The sequence below is a fragment of the Pristiophorus japonicus genome, chromosome 3, assembly GCF_044704955.1.
Source record: "Pristiophorus japonicus isolate sPriJap1 chromosome 3, sPriJap1.hap1, whole genome shotgun sequence".
NCBI lineage: Eukaryota > Metazoa > Chordata > Chondrichthyes > Pristiophoridae > Pristiophorus > Pristiophorus japonicus.
In genome coordinates, this window is record NC_091979.1 from 263406315 (window position 1) to 263430441 (window position 24127).

Consider the following 24127-nt stretch of genomic DNA (forward strand, 5'->3'; position numbering starts at 1 on the left):
CCCCGCAACAATGAAGGAATGGTGGTGATGAATGTACAAGTTAGGATGGTATGTGACATGGAGGGGAACTTGCAGGCGGTGGTGTTCCCATGCAGCTGCTGCCTTGCCCTTCTGGGTGGTGGGAGTCTTGGGTCTGGGAGGTGCTGCCGAAGAAGCCTCAGAGAGTTGTATAGGTGAATGTACAGGAAGAAAAATTGAAAATTAAGTGTACATGATAACCATCACATCTTAATTATCTTTTGAGATTTAAATTTGTCATTTGTGCACTAAGTGTTGGCTAGTCTCTGAGGTTAGAGTTACTCAAATACACTATTTTTCAATCAGGCTAATAATGTTTTGCAGAGAATGTCATTTCCTTCAACTAAAACATAATGTTATTTTTAGATATTAGGTCTTTTTTAAGTACAATGACCTTAAATTCTGCCATGGGATATTAGTTTTGAAATGTTTTATGTATTGGTTGGAATGCCTCTTTCAATTCTTTTACCGCAGCATTTGCTTATTTATTTAAAATGCATTAATGCCTCTGTTAAAATAACAGGGACCGAAATTTCAGACAAACATGTTGATTGTTTTATATGCTAATATCTCACGGCAGGACTGCAGGACATCCTTTTAAGAAAATGAAGCATTTCTACATGCTTTACTTTACATTATTGTACTATTTCCTGACTTTTGGCTCCTAACATGTGTTTTCTATCACAGTACAAATACAAAGAAGCATTTGAGAAGACAAGAGGTCAGATGGTTGGAGTACAAAAATTGGAGGATGATCTGAACATTACTCATTCTGTCCATGCGGCCAAACTCAGCAGTGATGTATGTAGGAAAAGAATTTACAAGTGTTTTGAATTCATATACTTTTCATCAAATGTCTAATGCAGTCTGCCTGCATAGCATGTAGTTGATATTGAGACCTGTGGGGGGAGGTCACGCAGTGTCATATCATCAATATTGTGCAGTCTTCGAACACTTTTCCTCAGGCGGCCGAATGCTGCACTGGCGCACTGGAGGCGGTGTTGAATCTCCGCATCAATGTCTGTTGTTGATAAGAGGCTCCCGAGGTATGGGAAATGGTCCACATTGTTGAGGGCTGCGCCATGAATCTTGATGACCGGGGGGCAGTGCTGTGCGGCAACGACAGGCTGGTGGAGGATCTTTGTCTTACGGATGTTTAGCGTAAGGCCCATGGTCTACAGGGCTGTAGTAATACCTGCCCTCCTGTATGGCTCAGAGGCATGGACGATGTACAGATGACATCTCAAGTCGCTGGAGATACATCACCAACGATGTCTCTGCAAGATCTTGCAAATCCCCTGGGAGGACAGGCGCACTAACATCGGTGTCCTCGTCTAGGCTAACATCCCCAGCATTGAAGCACTGACCACACTCGATCAGCTTCGCTGGCCAAGTCACATAGTTCGCATGTCAGACACGAGACTCCCAAAGCAAGTGCTCTATGCAGAGCTCCTTCACGGCAAATGAGCCAAAGGTGGGCAGTGGAAACGTTACAAGGACACCCTCAAAGCCTCACTGATAAAGTGCGACATCACCACTGACACCTGATAGTCCCTGGCCAAAGACTGCCCTAAGTGGAGAAAATTCATCCGGGAGGGCATTGAGTACTTTGAGTCTCAACACCGAGAGCGTGAAGAGGTCAAGCGCAGGCAGCGGAAGGAGCGTGCGGCAAACCAGTCCCACCCACCCCTTCCCTCAGCAACTGTCTGTCCCACCTGTGACAGAGTGTGTGGCTCCCGTATTGGACTGTTCAGCCACCAAAGAACTCATTTCAGGAGTGGAAGCAAGTCTTCCTCGATTCCGAGGGACTGCCTATGATGATGATGATTGTGCAGTACTTCGCAGAATGCAAGATGTGGAAGGGATCACTTTTCATATTTAAGGTTGGCGTATTGGATTTTCATGTTCGCTTTACAAAAAAAATTAGAAGCCATTTTGATCTAAAGTTGTCTGATGTTGAAGCACGTCATGGAGTTAACTATGTGATATTAATCTGATACCATGTGAGACACCATCACTGACCATGATTTAACTTTCCAAAACCAACTGAATACTGAGCATATAATAAGTTTTATATCTTTCTATTGAGCACAACCTCATCGACAATAATGCCATGTTAGACATATCATTTATGCTGTAGATGTAACGATTTATTTTCAATATTGAATATTTCCGGCCTCCCTTCCTTTGCTGCCTGGCCCCCTCAGACCCTCCGATCTGAGGGAGTCACAGTTTCAAGGCCCACCAGTAGCTACTTCTGTGTCTGGGCATCCTTCGGTTAGAGGAAGAGAAGAATGGGGTGGAAGGGCTGGGTACTGCTCAAAATGCCTAGTTTACATGTGAATACTTCCACCTGCCCCAATTGCAGGCCCAGATCCCGATCTGCCTCTTTGGGGAACCCCCGGTATTCCAGGGGCAACATAAAGGGAGTGAAGACCTGAAATACTGGGTCTCCTCCCCCTTTTCCTTTCCAAGCTTTCTAAGCTCTATGGAAAAGAATATCATGGCCATGCTATTCTTAATGTAGCAGAATAAATAGGCTTGATGTGATTAAATATCTAGCATTATTTTGGGTAACAAATATACCTTTCATTAAAAATATTCTAATGAGATGTTACTATTGCTTGTTGCCTTCAAACTAGCTGAAGTACAGGAAGGATTTTGAGGAGACAAAGACTAATTTCCATCTACCCTTGGATATGGTGAACCTTGTACATGCTAAGAAAGCCCAAACCTTAGCCAGTGGCCAGAACTACAAACATATCATCCATCGTTATACGACACTCCCCGATGACTTAAAGATGCAGTGGGCGAAGCGAGCCTATGAGCTGCAGAGTGAGGTAAGTTTACGCTTACAGTTCTGTGTTTACTTTTCTGATTTTCTGCCACTTTCACCCTCCACTCCTGACTCAAGCTGCGGTGCAGTTCCATGCCGTCACGCCGCAGGTGAGTTCGGAACCCAGAAGAGCTGAGGGCCCAGGGGCAGCACGAGCCAGCCCACACTGCAATATGTGCGTGCGCTAGGTCCGTGCAGCAGAACTGGTCTCCAGTCGTCTTGGTTAACCCTTGCCACTGGACCAAGACCTAGCTCTGTCAAGCCCGTGTGGTGGCTGGTGTACAACGGCCACCACACGTTAAAAAAATCCACACACAGGCATCTTCCACCCTTCGAGATTTAGTTCGGGACCTGGAATGTTAGGTCCTTCATTGAAACACCTGTGAACTTTTTGGCGTGGAAGCAAGTCATCCTCGATTTGATGGACTGCCTATGATGATGGTACATCACCCAGATATTTTTTCCACATGTGTGCCATTTCATCCAGGAAGGCACGGAAGGTGAGACCACTTTTGTGTTAACCTCATGTAGAGGCCAATGGATAGTGATTGAGAGCTGGAATCCCTGCTGATTTTTCACCTCCACAATGCAGGGATACCGAGGCTAGTTGTAGCGCCCCCAGACACTGCTCTAGTTGGGATTAACTAACCAAGCAATAGTTGGGAATTTTAACCCCTGACCTTCTAGGTCTGTATGGCTGAGTGACAAGATTGGAGGAGGTTGTTCTGTATCTTTTACAGTTTTCTATATCGCCCTGTTCACAATTTACTAATGCCTTTTGTTAAGCACTTAGAAAATAAACTGAATAATTTCTTCAGACACAAAAGAATATTGTATACATAAATATGTAAAACTTTATAGAGATGCACAAGACAAATGGATGAATAACAAATAGGTAAATGGATGAATTCCCATATGTTTATTTGCCATTTATGGGTGTGAGGGGTGATTCAGTTGTCCCAACGAGAACAGGGGCTCCCTGGAAATTGCAAGTGTACAGCCGGTGATTTTCCGTTTCCCCGAGGCGAGTCCCCTGGGTCACAGAATTATCCCCAGTGCACTCACTGCACTCAGACTGGTAGCTGCAGCCTAGATACAGCCTCAAACAACATTTCAAATTCAAAATGTATAACAGTATGAAAACTATTGACACTTGATTATCCTAACTTTTATTGAATGCATCTTTAATAATGCACTGTGATTATCTTGTAATAATGTGCTATATTTTAATAGAACCGGTACAGATCTGACCTGAATTTCCTGAGAGGAGTGGCTTGGATTTCAACAGGGGCTTTGGGCATTGAAGGAATGAAGAGAGCATCTGCCCTCATCAGTGAGGTGGGGCTTTTTTGGTGTTGGATTCCTAGGCCAGTTCTGTTTGCACTACATGAAATCTAAAGATGTGACCCCAGATATCGTGTGATGTTGAGGTGACACTGATGTGTCTGATAATTCTGTACTGTATGCACCTGTGAGTAAGTTCACAGGTTTGTCGAGCTGTTGAGTTGGGAGTGGCTAAGCCAGTCATGTGATGTTCACAAGACTCAATAAAACCCCAGCCAGTTGGGTTCAAGGGATCCACGATGAGGCATGTGGTTGTGAGCCTGGTGGATGAACTGGTAATGTGTAGTGTGATTGTTAAACCTTTCGCTAATAAACCAACTAGTTCTTAATACCAAAGTATTGCCATGAATTCTTAAGTAAAGAACCCATGAAGCAAATACATTACAAATCTGTATACAGGTTACTGTAATTTAGAATTGAATGATTTAAACAAGCCTTCCTGATGCTGCTGGAAACTTCAGCATCTGGCCACCTTTTAGGTGGCAGTTAGGGAGTGGGGGGCGGTTGGTGAGGGTGTCAATACACATACAGAGCCTTCTCCTAGGCTCCATGTGTAAGGAGACTAATAGAAACATTTAAAAAAAATCTCACCCTTCAGGCCCTGCTGGAGGCCAGTACGCCACTCTCTCACTGGGCATACCAGCCTCCAGTCTTACATAGAAACATAGAAAATAGGAGCAATAGTTGGCCATTTGCCACGCCCCCACCCTCGAGTCTGCACCGCCATTCAATACGATCTACGATCATGGCTGATCCTCTATCTCAACACCATATTCCCGCTTTTCCCCCATACCCCTTGATGCCTTTTGTTTCTAGAAATCTATATCTCCCTCTTAAATATATTCAGTGACTTGACCTCCACAGCCACCTGTGGTAGAGAATTCCACAGGTTCACCACCCTCTGAGTGAAAAAATTTCTCCTCATCTCGGTCCTAAATTTCCTACCTCGTATCCTGAGACTGTGATCCCTTGTTCTAGACTTTCCAGCCAGGGGAAACATCCTCCCCGCATCCAGTTTATCCAACCCAGTCAGAATTTTATACATTTCAATGAGAACCCCTCTCATTCTTCTAAACTCTAGTGAATACAGGCCTAGTCAACCCAATCTCTCCTCATACGACAGTCCTGTCATCCCAGGAATCAGTCTGGTGAACCTTTGCTGCACTCCCTCTATGGCAAGTATATCCTTTCTTAGGTAAGGAGGCGAAAAATGCACACAATACTCCAGGTGTGATCTCACCAAGGCCCTGTCTAACTGTAGTAAGACATCCTTGCTCCTGTACTTAACTCCACTTGCAATGAAGGCCAACATACCATTTGCCTTCCTAACTGCATGTTTACTTTCAATGACTGGTGTACAAGGACACCCAGGTCCATCTGTACATCAACACTTCCCAAGCCATCACCATTTAAATAATACTTTGTCCTTATGTTTTTCCTACCAAAGTGGATAACTTCACATTTATCCACGTTATACTGCATCTGCCATGTGCTTGCCCACTCACTCAACCTATCTAAATCGCCTGCAGCATCTTTGCATCCTCCTCACAACTCACAATCCCACCTAGTTTTGTGTCGTCAGCAAACTTGGAAATATTACATTTGGTTCTCTCATCCAAATCATTTATATATATATTGTGAATAGCTGGGGCCCAAGCACTGATCCCTGTGGTACCCCACTAGTCACTACCTGCCACCCCGAAAAAGACCCGTTTATTCCTACTCTCTGTTTCCTGTAGTTAACCAATTTTCAATCCATGCCAATACATTACCCCCAATCCAATGTGCTTTAATTTTGCACACTAACCTCTAATGTGGGACTTTATCAAAGGCCTTCTGAAAATCCAAATACACTACATCCACTGGTTCTCCCTTATCTATTTTATCAGTTACATCTTCAAAAAACTCCAGTAGGTTTGTCAAACATGATTTTCCTTTCATAAATCCATGTTGACTTTATTTAATCCCATTGATATTATCTAAGTGTGCCATTATCACATCCTTTATAATAGACTCCAGCATTTTCCCTACTACTGATGTCAGGCTAATCAGACTGTAGTTCCCCGTTTTCTCTCTCCCTCCTTTTTTAAATAGTGGGGTTACATTTGCCACCCTCCAATCTGCAGGAACTGATCCATAATCTATAGAACCAATGCATCTCCTATTTCCATGGCTACCTCTTTTAGTACTCTGGGATGCAGATCATCAGGCCCTGGGGATTTATCTGCCTTCAGTCCCATAGTTTCTCCAGCACTATTTTCTTACTAATTATCATTTCCTTTAATTTCTCTTGCTCACTAGACCCTTGGTTCCTTAGCATTTCTGGGACATTATTTGTGTCTTCTTCCGTGAAGACAGAACCGAAGTATTTATTTAATTGTTCTGCCATTTCCTTGATCCCCATTACAAATTCTCCTGTTTCTGTCTGTAAAGGACCTACATTTGTCTTCACTAATCTTTTTCTTTTTACATACTTGTAGAAACTTTTGCAGTCAGTTTTTATGTTCCTTGCAAGTTTACTCTCATACTCTATTTTTGCCCTCTTAATCAATCTCTTAGTCCTTTTTTGCTGAATTCTAAACTGCTCCCAATCCTCAAGCTTGCTATTTTTTCTGGCAACTTTGTATAACTCTTCTTTGGATCTAATACTATCCTTAATTTCTTTTGTTAGCCATGGTTGGGCCACTTTTCCTTTTGTGTTTTTACGCCAGAAAGGAATGTATAACGGTTGCAATTCATGCATTCGTTCCTTAAATATTAGCCATTGCCTATCCACCGTCATGCCTTTTAATCAGGCCTCTGACAGGCAGTGAAACTGTTGGCTATGGGAATCTCCAGCCTTGGCCCTTGTCCCATCCTTGCTCCACCCCTTAGCATCATTTGGCCTAATAAGGATTGGATGGAGGTTCTACCACTTACAAGTCCCAGTGGGAACTCCTAGAGTCGGCCAAGATCGGTGTATCTGGGTCCTCGCCAAGTTTTGGGCCCCAATATTTTGTCTATTAATTGATGCAAAACTATTATTATTTCATGTGAATAATTACAATTAATATTTGGATTTTCTGAAATGATGGTCAAATAATAACTGATAGTTCCTGTAGTGCAGCACAGAGCTGATATAGTGGGAGAGAATAGAATTAGAGAATGGTTAAAATGGATTGCTTTCTACTTTATCCTTCACAGAAAAAATATCGACAACCTCCATATACCCTAAAGTTTACACCGGTGACGGATTCGCCTGATTTGACTCATGCAAAATTCAGTAACATCATTGCCAATGAGGTATGCTAATGTTTGAATTGAATAGAATCTCACTGTGCCAAACGCCAGCCTAGTGAAACTCTCAGCGCCTTCCATGACTGCCCATTAAAACATGACTGTCTTCCAAAGCAGCAGTACACGGCTACAACTGCTCAGAGTCAATTGCTCCGGTTCAATAACTCCTATCTTTACCAGTGCTATTACTCATGGATGAGTCGGAGCAGGGGAGCGGCTTTATAAGAATTGGGGTGTTATGCCAAGTGATATTACCTGAGTCACTGGTTCATTGATTCATCAGCATTAGGGTTGGCGCTACGATCTGAGAAAACAGGTAAAGGGACCTGAGATCTGGCAGTGCTGGGATGGGCTCTCGCTGTCTAGCAATATTTTAAATTAGCATCCAGGTCTGGATACACTGGGAGCGGGGTTTCTCGGGGTTCTGTGAACACTGTAGCTGAGGTTCTATGAACACTGGGGGGTATCCTGGGATCTGGGAGTAATGAGGGCGGTTCTGGGATTAGGTGCATTGGGAGTATGGTCTCGGTGTTTGAACACTGAGAGTGAGTACTGGCATCTTAGAGTGGGGGATGGTGTTGGTGGTGGTGCTGGGATCCAGCAGCACTGAGTAGGAGCTTCTGGGGCATTGGAGGAACCAGAGTCTGGCAGTATTGAGGGTTACTAATCTCTGGCAGTATTGAGTGTTACTGATCTCTGGCAGTATTGAGGGTTACTGATCTCTGGCAGTATTGAGGGTTACTGATCTCTAGCAGTATTGAGCATTACTGATCTCTGGCAGTATTGAGCGTTACTGATCTCTGGCTGTATTGAGCGTTACTGATCTCTGGCAGTGTTGAGGGTTGCTGATCTCTAGCAGTGTTGAGGGTTACCGATCTCTGGCAGTGTTGAGGGTTGCTGATCTCTGGCAGTATTGAGCGTTACCGATCTTTGGCAGTGTTGAGGGTTACTGATCTCTGGCATTGTTGAGGGTTGCTGATCTCTAGCAGTATTGAGCATTACTGATCTCTGGCAGTATTGAGTGTTACTGATCTCTGGCAGTATTGAGGGTTACTGATCTCTGGCAGTGTTGAGGGTTACTGATCTCTGGCAGTATTGAGCATTACTGATCTCTGGCAGTATTGAGGGTTACTGATCTCTGGCAGCGTTGAGGGTTACTGATCTCTGACAGTATTGAGGGTTACTGATCTCTGGCAGTATTGAGGGTTACTGATCTCTGGCAGTATTGAGGATTACTGATCTCTGGCTGTATTGAGCGTTACCGATCTCTGGCAGTATTGAGGGTTACTGATCTTTGGCAGTGTTGAGGGTTACTGATCTCTGGCAGTATTGAGGGTTGCTGATCTCTAGCAGTATTGAGCATTACTGATCTCTGGCAGTATTGAGCGTTACTGATCTCTGGCAGTATTGAGGGTTACTGATCTCTGGCAGTGTTGAGGATTACTGATCTCTGGCAGTATTGAGCATTACTGATCTCTGGCAGTATTGAGGGTTACTGATCTCTGGCAGCGTTGAGGGTTACTGATCTCTGACAGTATTGAGGGTTACTGATCTCTGGCAGTATTGAGGGTTACTGATCTCTGGCAGTATTGAGGATTACTGATCTCTGGCTGTATTGAGCGTTACCGATCTCTGGCAGTATTGAGGGTTACTGATCTCTGGCTGTATTGAGGGTTACTGATCTCTGGCAGTATTGAGGGTTGCTGATCTCTGGCAGTATTGAGGGTTACTGATCTCTGGCAGTATTGAGCCTTACTGATCTCTGGCAGTATTGAGGGTTACTGATCTCTGGCAGTATTGAGGGTTACTGATCTCTGGCAGTATTGAGGGTTACTGATCTCTGGCAGTGTTGAGGATTACTGATCTCTGGCAGTATTGAGGGTTACTAATCTCTGGCATTATTGAGGGTTACTGATCTCTGGCAGTATTGAGGGTTACTGATCTCTGGCAGTGTTGAGGGTTACTGATCTCTGGCAGTATTGAGGGTTACTGATCTCTGGCAGTATTGAGGGTTACTAATCTCTGGCAGTGTTGAGGGTTACTGATCTCTGGCAGTATTGAGGGTTACTGATCTCTGGCAGTGTTGAGGGTTACTGATCTCTGGCAGTATTGAGGGTTACTAATCTCTGACAGTGTTGAGGGTTACTGATCTCTGGCAGTATTAAGCGTTACCGATCTCTGGCAGTGTTGAGGGTTGCTGATCTCTGGCAGTGTTGAGCGTTACTGATCTCTGGCAGTATTGAGCGTTACTGATCTCTGGCTGTATTGAGCGTTACTGATCTCTAGCAGTGTTGAGGGTTACTGATCTCTGGCAGTACTGAGGGTTACTGATCTCTGGCAGTACTGAGGGTTACTGATCTCTGGCAGTATTGTGGATTACTGATCTCTGGCAGTGTTGAGGGTTGCTGATCTCTGGCAGTATTGAGGGTTACTGATCTCTGGCAGTGTTGAGGGTTACTGATCTATGGCAGTATTGAGGGTTACTGATCTATGGCAGTATTGAGGGTTACTGATCTCTGGCAGTATTGAGGGTTACTGATCTATGGCAGTATTGAGGGTTACTGATCTCTGGCAGTGTTGAGGGTTACTGATCTCTGGCAGTATTGAGGGTTGCTGATCTCTAGCAGTATTGAGCATTACTGATCTCTGGCAGTATTGAGCGTTACTGATCTCTGGCAGTATTGAGGGTTACTGATCTCTGGCAGTGTTGAGGGTTACTGATCTCTGGCAGTATTGAGCATTACTGATCTCTGGCAGTATTGAGGGTTACTGATCTCTGGCAGCGTTGAGGGTTACTGATCTCTGACAGTATTGAGGGTTACTGATCTCTGGCAGTATTGAGGGTTACTGATCTCTGGCAGTATTGAGGATTACTGATCTCTGGCTGTATTGAGCGTTACCGATCTCTGGCAGTATTGAGGGTTACTGATCTCTGGCTGTATTGAGGGTTACTGATCTCTGGCAGTATTGAGGGTTGCTGATCTCTGGCAGTATTAAGGGTTACTGATCTCTGGCAGTATTGAGCCTTACTGATCTCTGGCAGTATTGAGGGTTACTGATCTCTGGCAGTATTGAGGGTTACTGATCTCTGGCAGTATTGAGGGTTACTGATCTCTGGCAGTGTTGAGGATTACTGATCTCTGGCAGTATTGAGGGTTACTAATCTCTGGCATTATTGAGGGTTACTGATCTCTGGCAGTATTGAGGGTTACTGATCTCTGGCAGTGTTGAGGGTTACTGATCTCTGGCAGTATTGAGGGTTACTGATCTCTGGCAGTATTGAGGGTTACTAATCTCTGGCAGTGTTGAGGGTTACTGATCTCTGGCAGTATTGAGGGTTACTGATCTCTGGCAGTGTTGAGGGTTACTGATCTCTGGCAGTATTGAGGGTTACTAATCTCTGACAGTGTTGAGGGTTACTGATCTCTGGCAGTATTAAGCGTTACCGATCTCTGGCAGTGTTGAGGGTTGCTGATCTCTGGCAGTGTTGAGCGTTACTGATCTCTGGCAGTATTGAGCGTTACTGATCTCTGGCTGTATTGAGCGTTACTGATCTCTGGCAGTGTTGAGGGTTACTGATCTCTGGCAGTACTGAGGGTTACTGATCTCTGGCAGTACTGAGGGTCACTGATCTCTGGCAGTATTGTGGATTACTGATCTCTGGCAGTGTTGAGGGTTGCTGATCTCTGGCAGTATTGAGGGTTACTGATCTCTGGCAGTGTTGAGGGTTACTGATCTATGGCAGTATTGAGGGTTACTGATCTATGGCAGTATTGAGGGTTACTGATCTCTGGCAGTATTGAGGGTTACTGATCTATGGCAGTATTGAGGGTTACTGATCTCTGGCAGTGTTGAGGGTTACTGATCTCTGGCAGTATTGAGCGTTACTGATCTCTGGCAGTATTGAGCGTTACTGATCTCTGGCAGTATTGAGGGTTACTGATCTCTGGCAGTGTTGAGGGTTACTGATCTCTGGCAGTATTGAGGGTTACTGATCTCTGGCAGTATTGAGCGTTACTGATCTATGGCAGTATTGAGGGTTACTGATCTCTGGCAGTGTTGAGGGTTACTGATCTCTGGCAGTGTTGAGGGTTACTGATCTCTGGCAGTATTGAGCGTTACTGATCTCTGGCAGTATTGAGCGTTACTGATCTCTGGCAGTATTGAGGGTTACTAATCTCTGGCAGTGTTGAGGGTTACTGATCTCTGGTAGTATTGAGCGTTACTGATCTCTGGCAGTATTGAGCGTTACTGATCTCTGGCAGTATTGAGGGTTACTGATCTCTGGCAGTATTGAGCGTTACTGATCTCTGGCAGTATTGAGGGTTACTGATCTCTGGCAGTATTGAGCGTTACTGATCTCTGGCAGTATTGAGCGTTACTGATCTCTGGCAGTATTGAGCATTACTGATCTCTGGCAGTATTGAGCGTTACTGATCTCTGGCAGTATTGAGGGTTACTGATCTCTGGCAGTATTGAGCGTTACTGATCTCTGGCAGTATTGAGGGTTACTGATCTCTGGCAGTATTGAGCGTTACTGATCTCTGGCAGTATTGAGCGTTACTGATCTCTGGCAGTATTGAGGGTTACTGATCTCTGGCAGTGTTGAGGGTTACTGATCTCTGGCAGTATTGAGCGTTACTGATCTCTGGCAGTATTGAGGGTTACTGATCTCTGGCGTATTGAGGGTTACTGATCTCTGGAAGTATTGAGGGTTACTAATCTCTGGCAGTGTTGAGGGTTACTGATCTCTGGCAGTGTTGAGGGTTGCTGATCTCTGGCAGTATTGAGCGTTACTGATCTCTGGCAGTATTGAGGGTTACTGATCTCTGGCAGTATTGAGGGTTACTGATCTCTGGCGTATTGAGGGTTACTGATCTCTGGAAGTATTGAGGGTTACTAATCTCTGGCAGTGTTGAGGGTTACTGATCTCTGGCAGTATTGAGCGTTACTGATCTCTGGCAGTATTGAGGGTTACTGATCTCTGGCGTATTGAGGGTTACTGATCCCTGGCAGTATTGAGCGTTACTGATCTCTGGCAGTATTGAGGGTTACTGATCTCTGGCGTATTGAGGGTTACTGATCTCTGGAAGTATTGAGGGTTACTAATCTCTGGCAGTGTTGAGGGTTACTGATCTCTGGCAGTGTTGAGGGTTGCTGATCTCTGGCAGTATTGAGCGTTACTGATCTCTGGCAGTATTGAGGGTTACTGATCTCTGGCAGTATTGAGGGTTACTGATCTCTTGCAGTATTGAGGGTTACTAATCTCTGGCAGTGTTGAGGGTTACTGATCTCTGGCAGTATTGAGCGTTACTGATCTCTGGCTGTATTGAGCGTTACTGATCTCTGGCAGTATTGAGGGTTACTGATCTCTGGCAGTGTTGAGGGTTTCTGATCTCTGGCAGTGTTGAGGGTTACTGATCTCTGGCAGTGTTGAAGGGAGAGGAGGGTCTAAGAGTCGAGAGAATGAGACAAGAAATCTGGCACAGGAAATAAAGTTTGTGGACAGGTTGTGCATGTCATATGCATGACTTTTAGTAATAAATACCAGTTGATCTACTGTGGTTTTGCTCATAATACGTCCTCCTGATAATTGTTGTTTATTGTGTCGATGTGGGCTCTCTGTCTGTGTTCCTTGAAGATATATGCTTTCCTTTAGAAATCGTCTTTTTTTTGATCTGTGAATCTCCTTGATCTCTGTGTCTTTCTCTGTCGCTGTGTCTCTTTTTATGTTTCTGTTTGTGACTTGTCTCGGTCTCTGCAGAGTTTTCGTGTCCTTGTGGCCTGATTTCTCTCCCTGATGTGTTTCTTTCCATATCTTCCAGGTGCTTTTCTCTCTGTCCCCCAATTTCTGTATCTGTCTCCTGATTGCACCGCCATCCTTGACTTTGTGTCTGTGTCCCCGAAACCGTTCTGTCTGTACCCTGCTCTTTCTCTGTGTCCCCGAAACTGTTCTGTCTGTACCCTGCTCTTTCTCTGTGTCCCCGAAACCGTTCTGTCTGTACCCTGCTCTTTCCCTGTGTCCCCGAAACTGTTCTGTCTGTACCCTGCTCTTTCTCTGTGTCCCCGAAACCGTTCTGTCTGTACCCTGCTCTTTCCCTGTGTCCCCGAAACTGTTCTGTCTGTACCCTGCTCTTTCTCTGTGTCCCCGAAACCGTTCTGTCTGTACCCTGCTCTTTCCGTGTCCCCGAAACCGTTCTGTCTGTGCCATGCTCTTTCTCTGTGTCCCTGAAACCGTTCTGTCTGTACCCTGCTCTTTCCCTGTGTCCCCGAAACCGTTCTGTCTGTACCCTGCTCTTTCCCTGTGTCCCCGAAACTGTTCTGTCTGTACCCTGCTCTTTCTCTGTGTCCCCGAAACCGTTCTGTCTGTACCCTGCTCTTTCCCTGTGTCCCCGAAACCCTTGTGTCTGTACCCTGCTCTTTCCCTGTGTCCCCGAAACCGTTCTGTCTGTACCCTGCTCTTTCCCTGTGTCCCCGAAACCCTTGTGTCTGTACCCTGCTCTTTCCCTGTGTCCCCGAAACCGTTCTGTCTGTACCCTGCTCTTTCCCTGTGTCCCCGAAACCTTTCTGTCTGTACCCTGCTCTTTCCCTGATCTGTTTGTCTTTCGCTGTAGTTGCTTTCTGTCTTTATCCCCAAGTGTTCCTTTTTCTCTGTGCAGCAATCTACTTTTCTCTGCTTGTGCCTCTATTTATCTCTCTCGCCCCCCCAATTCAGCCTCTTTTGGTCTTCTCGCAATCTGTCTTTGTTCCCCTAATACCCTCCGTCCATCTAAAACCCTTATGTCTCTTGAATTTATTTATGCCAAACAATCTCTGTGTGCAATCTTTCCTTTCTATCCCCCTCTCTGTCTCTGTCAATTTTTCTCTCCCCATTTTCTCTCTCTCTCTGTTTGTGTTTTCCTAAGCTTTCTCTTTCTCCGAGCTGGTAATCTCTCTCCTGTCGATTTCTCTCTCACCCTCCCCCAGCTCCCCCAATCCCTCAGTTCTCTTAATCTCTCTCTTTGCTCTCCGATCTCTCTTTGTCCCTTAACTCTCTCTCTCATCGAGCCCCAATGTCAATTTCTTTGTTCCCAAAATCTCTCTCTCTCTATCTCTCTGTCCCCCCATGTCTGTACCATAGTTCCCCAAGTACCTCATTTTCTTGTCCTCGAATCTGTATCTCTCCTGTTACATCTCTTTCTCTCTCGCCCTCTCTCTCTCTCTGGCCTGAGACGGCACTGGTGGCAGCAACTAACAGTCTGAGAATGAGCTGTGCATCAGCAGAGCATCATTGACCCAATGCAGTGGTCGGAAACAAGTTTTTCTTCAGGGGAGGGACGGAGGATGGATTCAAAGTATTGATCTGGGAGGTGCAGGAATGAAATTTAGACAGTCCTTGGGAGTGCAAGTTTAGACGAGCCCATGGAAATAAAGGCCAGACTCAAAGTTAGGAACAGCACTGTAAGGGAGTGACTATAGGGCCCAAGTTTTCCCAGGAGTTGCTCCTATTTTTTTGGAGCAACTAGTTTCTTTTGGAGTATCTTAAAAATTGCAATTCTCCACATTTAGTTTGCTCCAGTTTAAGTGAATTAGTTCAGTTTCTTTTTAGTTCAGTTTTTTTTTTCAAAAGGGGACGTTACCAGCCACTTACGCTTGTTTTGGCCATTTAAGCAAGTTTAGCCAGCAAAAAGTTACTCCAAACTAACTTAGGCCAGCGTATTGGTCCACTTTTGTACGCTCAGAAAAACCTTGCGGAGACTTAAGAGATCAGTGCAGGTAGCCAGAGATATGGGGGGGAAGGGAAGTTAGAGGATTTTCCAAAGCACTAAACACCTTCACAACAACATTAAAGAAGCATAAGTACATTTAAAGCACTAAATAAATCAGTACATTTAAAGCACCAAGCACTAAACAAAGCACAAAAATAAGCATTCAATAACAAATAAAAAATACAAGGAAGCTGAGAGGACCTGCACCAAGACTTACAACGCACAAAAAGTAATAAGCAATTAATTAACAAATAAAAAATAGAAGGAACCCTGCACCTAAAGCACCAAGACCAAAGTAATAGCAATCAATCAATCAATAACAAATAAAAAAATAGAAGTCCTACCTTTATGTGAAGGGAAGGAGGGGGGCGGAGAGGAGGAGAGAGGAGTGGGGAGAAGAGGGAGGAGAAGAGGGGGACAGAAGGGGGGGAGGAAGAGGGAGGGGGGTGGGGGGAGATGGAAGTACCCTCTTGATCAAATGGTACATATCCTCTGGAAGGTCTGGAGCCAGCCTCTTGGACTTCAGTATCCTGAGGATCTTGTTCCCAGTAACAAAACGCACCTGGGCAACACCGTGGGAATCCCTTTTTTTTTTGATTCAGTGAGCTTGGATTTTGTTTCAAGTTCTGAGCCCTTTCAATCTTTTCCATTTGGAAGGCTGCGCCCATCTTCAGGATTCATCGCTGGGGCATAACGAGAAACTCTTGCACAAGCAAAGCATTAATTTCATGGAGACCGCCCCAGTCCTGCCCCCAAACAGCAGGCAACGTTAAACAGACGAACCTGCCCATGTCCTACCCTACTCCCGTCTTGCCCCCAATCTTTTTGCTTTCCTGTTACTCCCGCCCCTCCGAACATCTCCGAGACAGTCCCAAGGAACACTCGATGGCCTCAGTCAGTGAGAGCAATCAAGGCTTCGATGACATTTCCCAGATGCTCCCGGAGACCACGCTCTGCTGCACTTTGAGAAATCTCCATCTCGTTCATAATGAGTTTGAATTCTTCCTTCTTGATGGTCACCTTTGCCAGCTCCTTCTCCCTTTCTTGTTTAGCTTTCTGTTCCCGGTATCTCCTGTCTCCAATGACGGACATTGCCGTCTCCAGGTCCGAGCTCAGGATCTCCTTCTCCTCCGCATAGTTGGTCACCCACTCCAGGAGCCCATTCAGCCAGAGCTAGGGGCGGCGTGCTTCGGGCCCCTCCCACACAGCCTGCAAAGATTCAGGGGCAAGGAGCTACTGCACGCATGTGCGCATACTCTAGCGCGCATGTGCAGAGATTCTGGCACTGTTTTCAACGCCGGGACCTGGCTCCGCCCCCACTGGATGCGGTGCGCTACGCTGAGCCCGAAGACGTCCCGAGGAGAGGGGAGAATTCCTCGGTAAGTTTTAGGCGCGCTTTTTGTTCCAGAAAGTCGCTCTAAGTGTCGGGCAAACTTGGGCCCTATGAGAGGGAAAGTGGCTGTAGGTTCCAAGAGTAGCTGAAATCAGGAAATCCATTAAAAGCGATTTATAAAAGAAAAATTAACAAGGGATAAAATGCAAAAGAAAAAAAATAAGAGGAATTCTTAGCCTTGCTAAATTGACATCAGAACTGGCAGACAATTCAGATTTTATTCACAGGCCACCTAGATATGCACTAAATGTTACCTCACATAATGTTACCTCACAGCACCATAAAGGCATAACAGGTATTGCATGGAATTTGGAGACCCACCTACCGATTTTAATATATAATAAACATTAATTTGTTTATGGACTAGATAAATGCCAGCAGTTTTCTGGCTCTTAATCCTCCAAAGCATCTGACCAACGATATAAGGATGAAGTTCAATGGTAGGTTTCTAAAAACCTTGCCTTGATTAAGTACAGTTACATGAGAGTGGCTATCTTTCTTTTCATTGTCGCTAACTGCTGAATCCTCCCAACCATTTCTCCTCTCCCGAGGCTGGAACTGGCTGTGTTTACTCCTGGATGCCATGTGCTAATTGCCTGCCATTGAAATCTAAATAGTCACGTTTAGTGAATATTGCTAAATAAAAGAGCAATACAGTGTACAGGTAATTATTTGGATTGTTTGTCTTTCAGCGTCTGTACAAAGCTGCAGGGCAAGATGCCCAACATCATTATACTCCAATTGTTGGTTCACCTGAGTACATTCAGGCAAGAATTAATTCAGCAAATTTCAGTGAGGTAATAATTCTCTTTACTATTGGACTGATTCCCTTTAAGTTCCATTTTTTTTTTAATATGACCGATGTTAAATTACTATTGTGTGCTTCCCTGCAGGTGATGTACAAACAGTCGTGGCTGAACCAGCGAGCTCTTGGATACAAATTGACACTTGAAGCCATTCCCTTCCAGAGTGCAAAGGCGTCCAGGGAAATAGCAAGTGATGTAAGGGGAAATCTCATTGGTATCTCATAGATAAAGCAATCACGTAATCTGTATTTGTGACCAATTACGATCAAGAAACAGTTGGGGGAGACTTTCAGGTTGGTCACCAAACAGGCACGATATCAGCAATGTGGCATTCAAGAGGCCCAAACCATTTTCAGGTTCGGGCCTCATTAACATTTCTCGGTGAGCTGATAGACGGGCCCTCAGTTGCAACTCTGCACTGGAGCAAAATCGACCAGTTACTGCATGCAGAGGGCAGCAGATAAGGCCTGTTGGAAGTGGGGGGAGGGGGCGACACAGGCCGGCAATGGGCCAAAAGATTTTTTGTGGGGCTCGCAGGAGCATTCCTGCTCCTCCCAGCCACCTTTAACAAAAAAAAATTAAAAGTTACCTATTGAGAGAGGTAAGTAGCCTGAAAAAGATGTGACTGTTAATGCTTTGCCCATTTCTCCTTGAGAGTTGCCACTGCGGTCCCATAGCAGGCGTGCTACCCTAATTTGCACATCTGAACAGCCTCTTGCCTGTTTTGGCCTGGAGTGCTGGGCGCCCACTTAAAGGCCTGCCTGAGAGTTGATTCAGGTGGGCAAATGGGTACACAAGGTCCCCACCAGATTTTCAACTGCCGGCGCCCATTTTTCAGGCGAGAGACGGGCGGCTAGCAGTTGTAACTCTCGCCCATTATTATTCTCCCATTGAACAGAGGCAAAATATTTGAATAGGTTAACAGTTAACATCTTAAAACAAAAATTAACAAGAGATGGAAACTTTGCTTTTTTCACAATTTATCATGTTTAACAATCAGTTTGCATCATAGCAGTTACTGTTACATAGTGTTACTTTAAGGATTTGAATATTTGTTGTATTCATTTCTGTGCTTGGGAGTAGTGGTGTAAAATATAAGTAGCATTGCTACAGAAAAACAAATGGTCCAGAATTGGCAGTCAGCAGTGAACATATGGTGCTAACCATTCATTACACTTAGACTTTCCTCAGACTTTCTATGGGCTTTTGCCATGGAACTTGCTGTGATTAGAAATCGATTTTGATGCAGCGCTCCTTACAAGGGGATCTGGAACCTGTGTGAACAGGGCAAGTAACTGTGTCCCTCCATAATCAATCAGATTGAAGAATTCTTAATGAGCTGCACAGAATCTGAACCAGGAAGTGTCAGTTAGAATAGTTAATTCAATGTCAAATCATGTACAGAAAGCAACATAGAGAGGGGAAAGAAAGATGGGATTAAGAGAGAGAGATAAAAGAAAAAAATTAAACAAAATGTATTTAACTTTTTACTTTTCAAAATCTCCAACAAAAATTAAAAGCTGAAGGACTGAGACTCCACACTTGTAAAAGTTAGTTTTCAGTGTCAGAGAGGTTGTTTGGCAGTAATTAAGACTTATCACACCTTTTAAAATTTACTTATATTGGAATGGACAAGCTCTAACCTTTTCTGGGGCGTTTAATGAATATCTATCACATAAGTACTGTAACTTAATACTGTTCCATGTGTATCATTGCCAAGTCTCAAGGTGAGATACCGGTGTAGCGAAGCTTCTGGAGGAGCAGGGCAATTCGGACAGCAACTTCCTGATTTCCACGTTTACCTGCGCATGTGCGGTTGCTGGAAGTTGCTGTCCGATTTACTCTTTAATAATGGTGAGCGGTGACAGCCTCACCATTATTTTTACTGCAAAGTCTAGGCCATTTATATCTTTCATGTACTAATTCAGAGATGTGTATTTGTTAATATTTTTAGCTTAAACTTTTAATGAACCCATAAGTAAGGTGAATGGATCAAGGTTGTTGCAATTCATTGGAAAATGCGGAATTCTGTTAATAATTAGTTTTTTAACAAATAATTCAAGAACAAAATCATATTTACTAGTGATAAAATAGGCCAGTTTAATCCCTATATTTTAAAGGGACCATTGCCGTATTTTGACAGCATATCTGTACATTATTGCTCAATAAAGTATCAGCCTTCAATGGTCAAAATGACTGTCCACATCACTTAAACTAACTAGAGATTAAAGCGCCATCTGACCACACAAGTAAATTCAGAATTGATGTTTCATTCTTTTAAAACAGGCCTACTGTCGCACTCAATGTTGTCATCTGCATCAATCAGGCCATATGTATTATAATCCTGTACCTTCAAAAATAAAGGGCCTCCATACTCACTGCATTTAATGTTCCTAAATTTTATCTTTGAAAATGCAAGGTGTAAATGAGAGGTTTTTGCTGGTGAGAATAATGGTGTTGAAGAAATTACATCATTACCAACATTTTCTTCTTTGGCCAGTGAAAGAAAGGCTTTCATTTATACAGCGCCTTTCACGACCAGCAGACGTCCCAAGGCACTTTTTTGCCAATGAAGTTCTATTTGAAGTGTAGTCACTGTTGTATTGTGTAAATGCAGCAGCCAATTTATGCACAGTACCCTCCCACAATCAACAATGTGATAATGACCAGATAATCTGTTTTAGTGATGTTGATTGAGGGATAACTATTGGCCGGGACACTCCCCTGCTCTTCTTCGAAATTGTGCCGCGGGATCTTTTACGTCCACCGGAGAGAGCAGACTGGTCCTCGTTTTAACGTCTCATCTGGTTTAACACGCTGGAGTGTCAGCCTAGATTTTTGTGCTCAAGTCTCTGGAGTGGAGCTTGAACCCACAACCTTCTGACTCAGAGGCTGAGCCACAGTTGACACTCGGGTTATAAGATGCTGATTCATATATATAATCTAAGAACATAAGAACATAAGAAATAGGAGCAGGAGTAGGCCATCCGGCCCCTCGAGCCTGCTCCACCATTTAATACAATCATGGCTGATCCGATCATGGACTCAGGTCCATTTCCCTGCCCACTCCCCATAACCCCTTATTCCCTTATCGGTTAAGAAACTGTCTATCTCTATCTTAAATTTATTCAATGACCCAGCCTCCACAGCTCTCTGAGGCAGTGAATTCCACAGATTTACAACCCTCTGAGAGAAGAAATTCCTCCTCATCTCAGTTTTAAATGGGCGGCCCCTTATTCTAAGATCATGCTCTCTAGTTCTAGTCTCCCCTATCAGTGGAAACATCCTCTCTGCATCCACCTTGTCAAGCCCCCTCATAATCTTATACGTTTCGATAAAATCACCTCTCATTCTTCTGAATTCCAATGAGTAGAGGCTCAACCTGCTCAACCTTTCCTCGTAAGTCAACCCCTCATCTCCGGAATCAACCTCGTGAACCTTCTCTGAACTGCCTCCAAAGCAAGTATATCCTTTCTTAAATATGGAAACCAAAACTGTACACAGTATTCCAGGTGTGGCCTCACCAATACCCTGTATAACTGTAGCAAGGCTTCCCTGCTGCTATACTCCATCCCCTTTGCAATAAAGGCCAAGATTCCATTGGCCTTCCTGATCACTTGCTGTACCTGCATACTAATCTTTTGTATTTCATGCAGCAGGACCCCTAGGTCCCGCTTTACTGCAATTTTTCTCCATTTACATAATAACTTGCTCTTCGATTTTTTTTCTGCTAAAGTGCATAACCTCACACTTTCCAACATTATACTCCAGCTGCCAAATTTTTGCCCACTCATCTACTAATGATAATTCAGTCACATTTTATGCTAAAAGAATTGAATTATCCAATAACATGAATTAAGCAATATAACTAACAAAGCAAAGTGAGAATTTAATGTTAAAGCACTTGAATAATTGGATAATTTGCATTAATAATTAAATTAAGAGTAGACTGCATACAGTACTGCTGGATTGCATGAAGCAAAGAAGATTCATCACTCTGATAATAAAAAATAGTTGCTTATTGCTCCAGTAAAGCTGTTGCCTAAAATAATGATTCTAATTATTTTAAACTTTTTGGTAAAGACAAAATAAGTACTCGATTAGAAAAAGCTTAAAATCCAGCCTTAGTCATAACAAGTGCTGTCTCTTCCCACCAATACTAGTGGAAAGATGCTTAGGTGACGAGAATATTTGAACCATGATATTCATTTTCTTTCAGTATCAATACAAGAATGCTTTTGTGAGGGAGAAGGGAAAACATATTGGTGCTAGAAGCATTTTGGATGACCCCAAGATGTTGCACTGCATGCAAGTTGGCAAGTTACAGAGCGAAAAGCTGTACAAGAAAGAATCGCAAGAAAGCAGGACTCAGTTCCACTTATCAATGGACATGGTGAATCTGGTGCATGCTCGGAATGCCCAGGCTTTGGCCAGTGATTTGGGTTACAAGAAGTTGATTCATTCATATACAGTGTTACCAGATGATATGAAGATGCAATTGGCAAAGAAAGCCTATAACCAGCAGAGCGAGGTAAAGCAACAAACCGACTTGAACATTAATTGCCATATTTCTCAAATAAATCGGGCTGCCGATTTGCTATCAACCTGTTTTTCACTACTCATGTTGACCAGTTTTGCCCCTAATATGATTTTTAAAAGTGTAAACTGGGTTGGTACTAGGGGGAGGGAGTGTAGCTTTCAGTAAAAGCAGTTCATTTTGAGAGTTTTGGTCTTGGATTTGCTGCCCATTTTCCTGCGGGGCAGGAGCAGGAAATATAGTTGGGAGCACTGCCCCCGTCTTCCCCAACCCCTAGTCTCAGATGGTACTGAAAGGATTTTATGTTGGAAGGGATGGCAAACACTGAATTACAGGCAAATTTATTAAAATGAAATGCTAATGACAGGAGTCCACTAGGCAAAGCAAGAAGTTAAAATCATTTAACTTTATTTTCTTCAACCAGCTGTGGCAGGTGCCCTGACTCTCCCTCCCAATGCGATTAAATGGGGCGAGAAATACTACCAGGAGCCTGCCACAAAACTTCAAATGTGTCTGACCATCTGCTGGAGCCGCAGCATTGACAGACAGGGAGGTTTGAAGTCCGCCCCAGCATTGAACCAGGGGATTCCTGCTTGATTTCAAGATCCAGACCAGTGCTGCTTTTCGAGGGTGCTGTTCAATGTCAGGAAATGGGATTTTAATCCCAGCTTGATTAAAATGAGACAGTTGAGAAAGTAGCCTATTTCAAAAAAATATATACCTTCTATATATTCTATATATGGAATGATGAGGAACTAGAATATTGATTGTTGTAGCTTTCTTTAGGAAATACTTAAGCCAGCAAGTTGAAAAATAAACTTACTATTAATTCAAGCAAGAGCATCAATTCCCGTAATGTTTGTTTTTTCTCTTCCACCACAGGCTGTTAATCTTTAAGGCATACTACATGTTGGTGCTGTGTGCAGGGATTATTGCCATTAGCTTTTATGCAATGTGATGGCCATTTTGAACACAATAACTCAAACAGTTGGACCTAATCGTGTATTTAATTTAAATTTTAGTGATAATGGTTAAGGTTTATTCCAATTATTGGGAAGTTTTGTTCAATTCATTATTTTCCTCTGACTTCATAATAGTGAAACATAGGAATGCCGACTGGAAAAGACTACTGTGGTTCATCTAGCCAGTGCCAATATCTAGGAAATATCATACCCCACAATACCTGTCATACCCATCCATCAGATTTTTCTCCAGGTTCTTCCAGCTCTCTTGAATTTGCTGATACTTGTCCAACTCTCTTGAATTTGGAGATGTGGGAATAGATAAATAGTCGGGAGTTTTGCTGAATTAGAACTTTCCCAAAAGTTATTAAATAGGTGGGATAGAGCTCATGATGGGATGGATTACAACATGTCCTGTGGAAGGAATTGACTTAATGCGCTCAATGTTTAGTTTTCATTCCACAACTTTTTATTGTGAATATTCTTTTAATTGTACCTTTTAATCATGATTCTCATAATGTGTCAACATATTTGCTCTGCTTCAACCTTACTTGAATATCCACAATAATCATTCTGTTTTTTTTGGCCTCTGGTGAATTGCCCCTGGCTTGTTTCTAGAAACTGTTGCCATTTATTCTTCAGGCTTGATTGTAACTTAGGCCTTATTTCTATCTTGTTTTAACGCAGATACAATACAAGTCTGATCTAAACTTCCTGAAGGGTGTTGCGTGGATGACACAGGGCTCCCCACAGATTGAGACAATGAAGAAGGCTGGCGAACTTATCAGTGAGGTACTGTTTTATCAGTCATGTCATTGAAGGTTCCGCGAAATGACTTTTTCCAAGACCAGATAGTCCTGACTTTCTGCTGGCTTTTGGCCTGATTTCAGACAGACCTAGAGCAGGCGGGAGAGGGGGATTGGCCGAGGAACTGTTCTGCAGGCTCCGTCCCTACTCATCGTCATCATTCCCTACAAATTAGGCCGAACTCAGAAAAATTGCCAGGGTGAACAGAGGTTTGGTTCGGTGGGTGCGAAGCCCACCATTACCAACGTTCTGCTGAATTTCTGCCATAGCGGAAAATCCCGGCTGGCTTTGTACTGAACAGACAAAGGATCATGATAGAATAAATGCTGGACTATACTTTGTAAGCTGCAACAAGATATTTGCCTAACAACAACAACGTATTTATATAGCACCTTTGACG

At 43.7% G+C, this 24127-nt stretch overlaps 1 protein-coding gene across 9 annotated transcripts in view; it reads left to right on the top strand.

The window, feature by feature from the left end:
- nrap (nebulin-related anchoring protein) overlaps window positions 1–24127 on the top strand; it is a 220693-nt gene that overhangs the window by 97648 nt on the left and 98918 nt on the right. For 8 of the 9 annotated variants that reach the window (XM_070876611.1, XM_070876610.1, XM_070876619.1 and 5 more), the window contains 8 exons: window positions 706–819; window positions 2661–2858; window positions 4088–4192; window positions 7382–7480; window positions 17308–17412; window positions 17509–17616; window positions 21641–21952; window positions 23608–23712. In XM_070876611.1, coding sequence (XP_070732712.1) covers window positions 706–819; window positions 2661–2858; window positions 4088–4192; window positions 7382–7480; window positions 17308–17412; window positions 17509–17616; window positions 21641–21952; window positions 23608–23712 — 1146 coding nt within the window. The remainder of the gene's footprint in view (window positions 1–705; window positions 820–2660; window positions 2859–4087; window positions 4193–7381; window positions 7481–17307; window positions 17413–17508; window positions 17617–21640; window positions 21953–23607; window positions 23713–24127) is intronic. The other variant, XM_070876615.1, reaches the window with a different exon arrangement.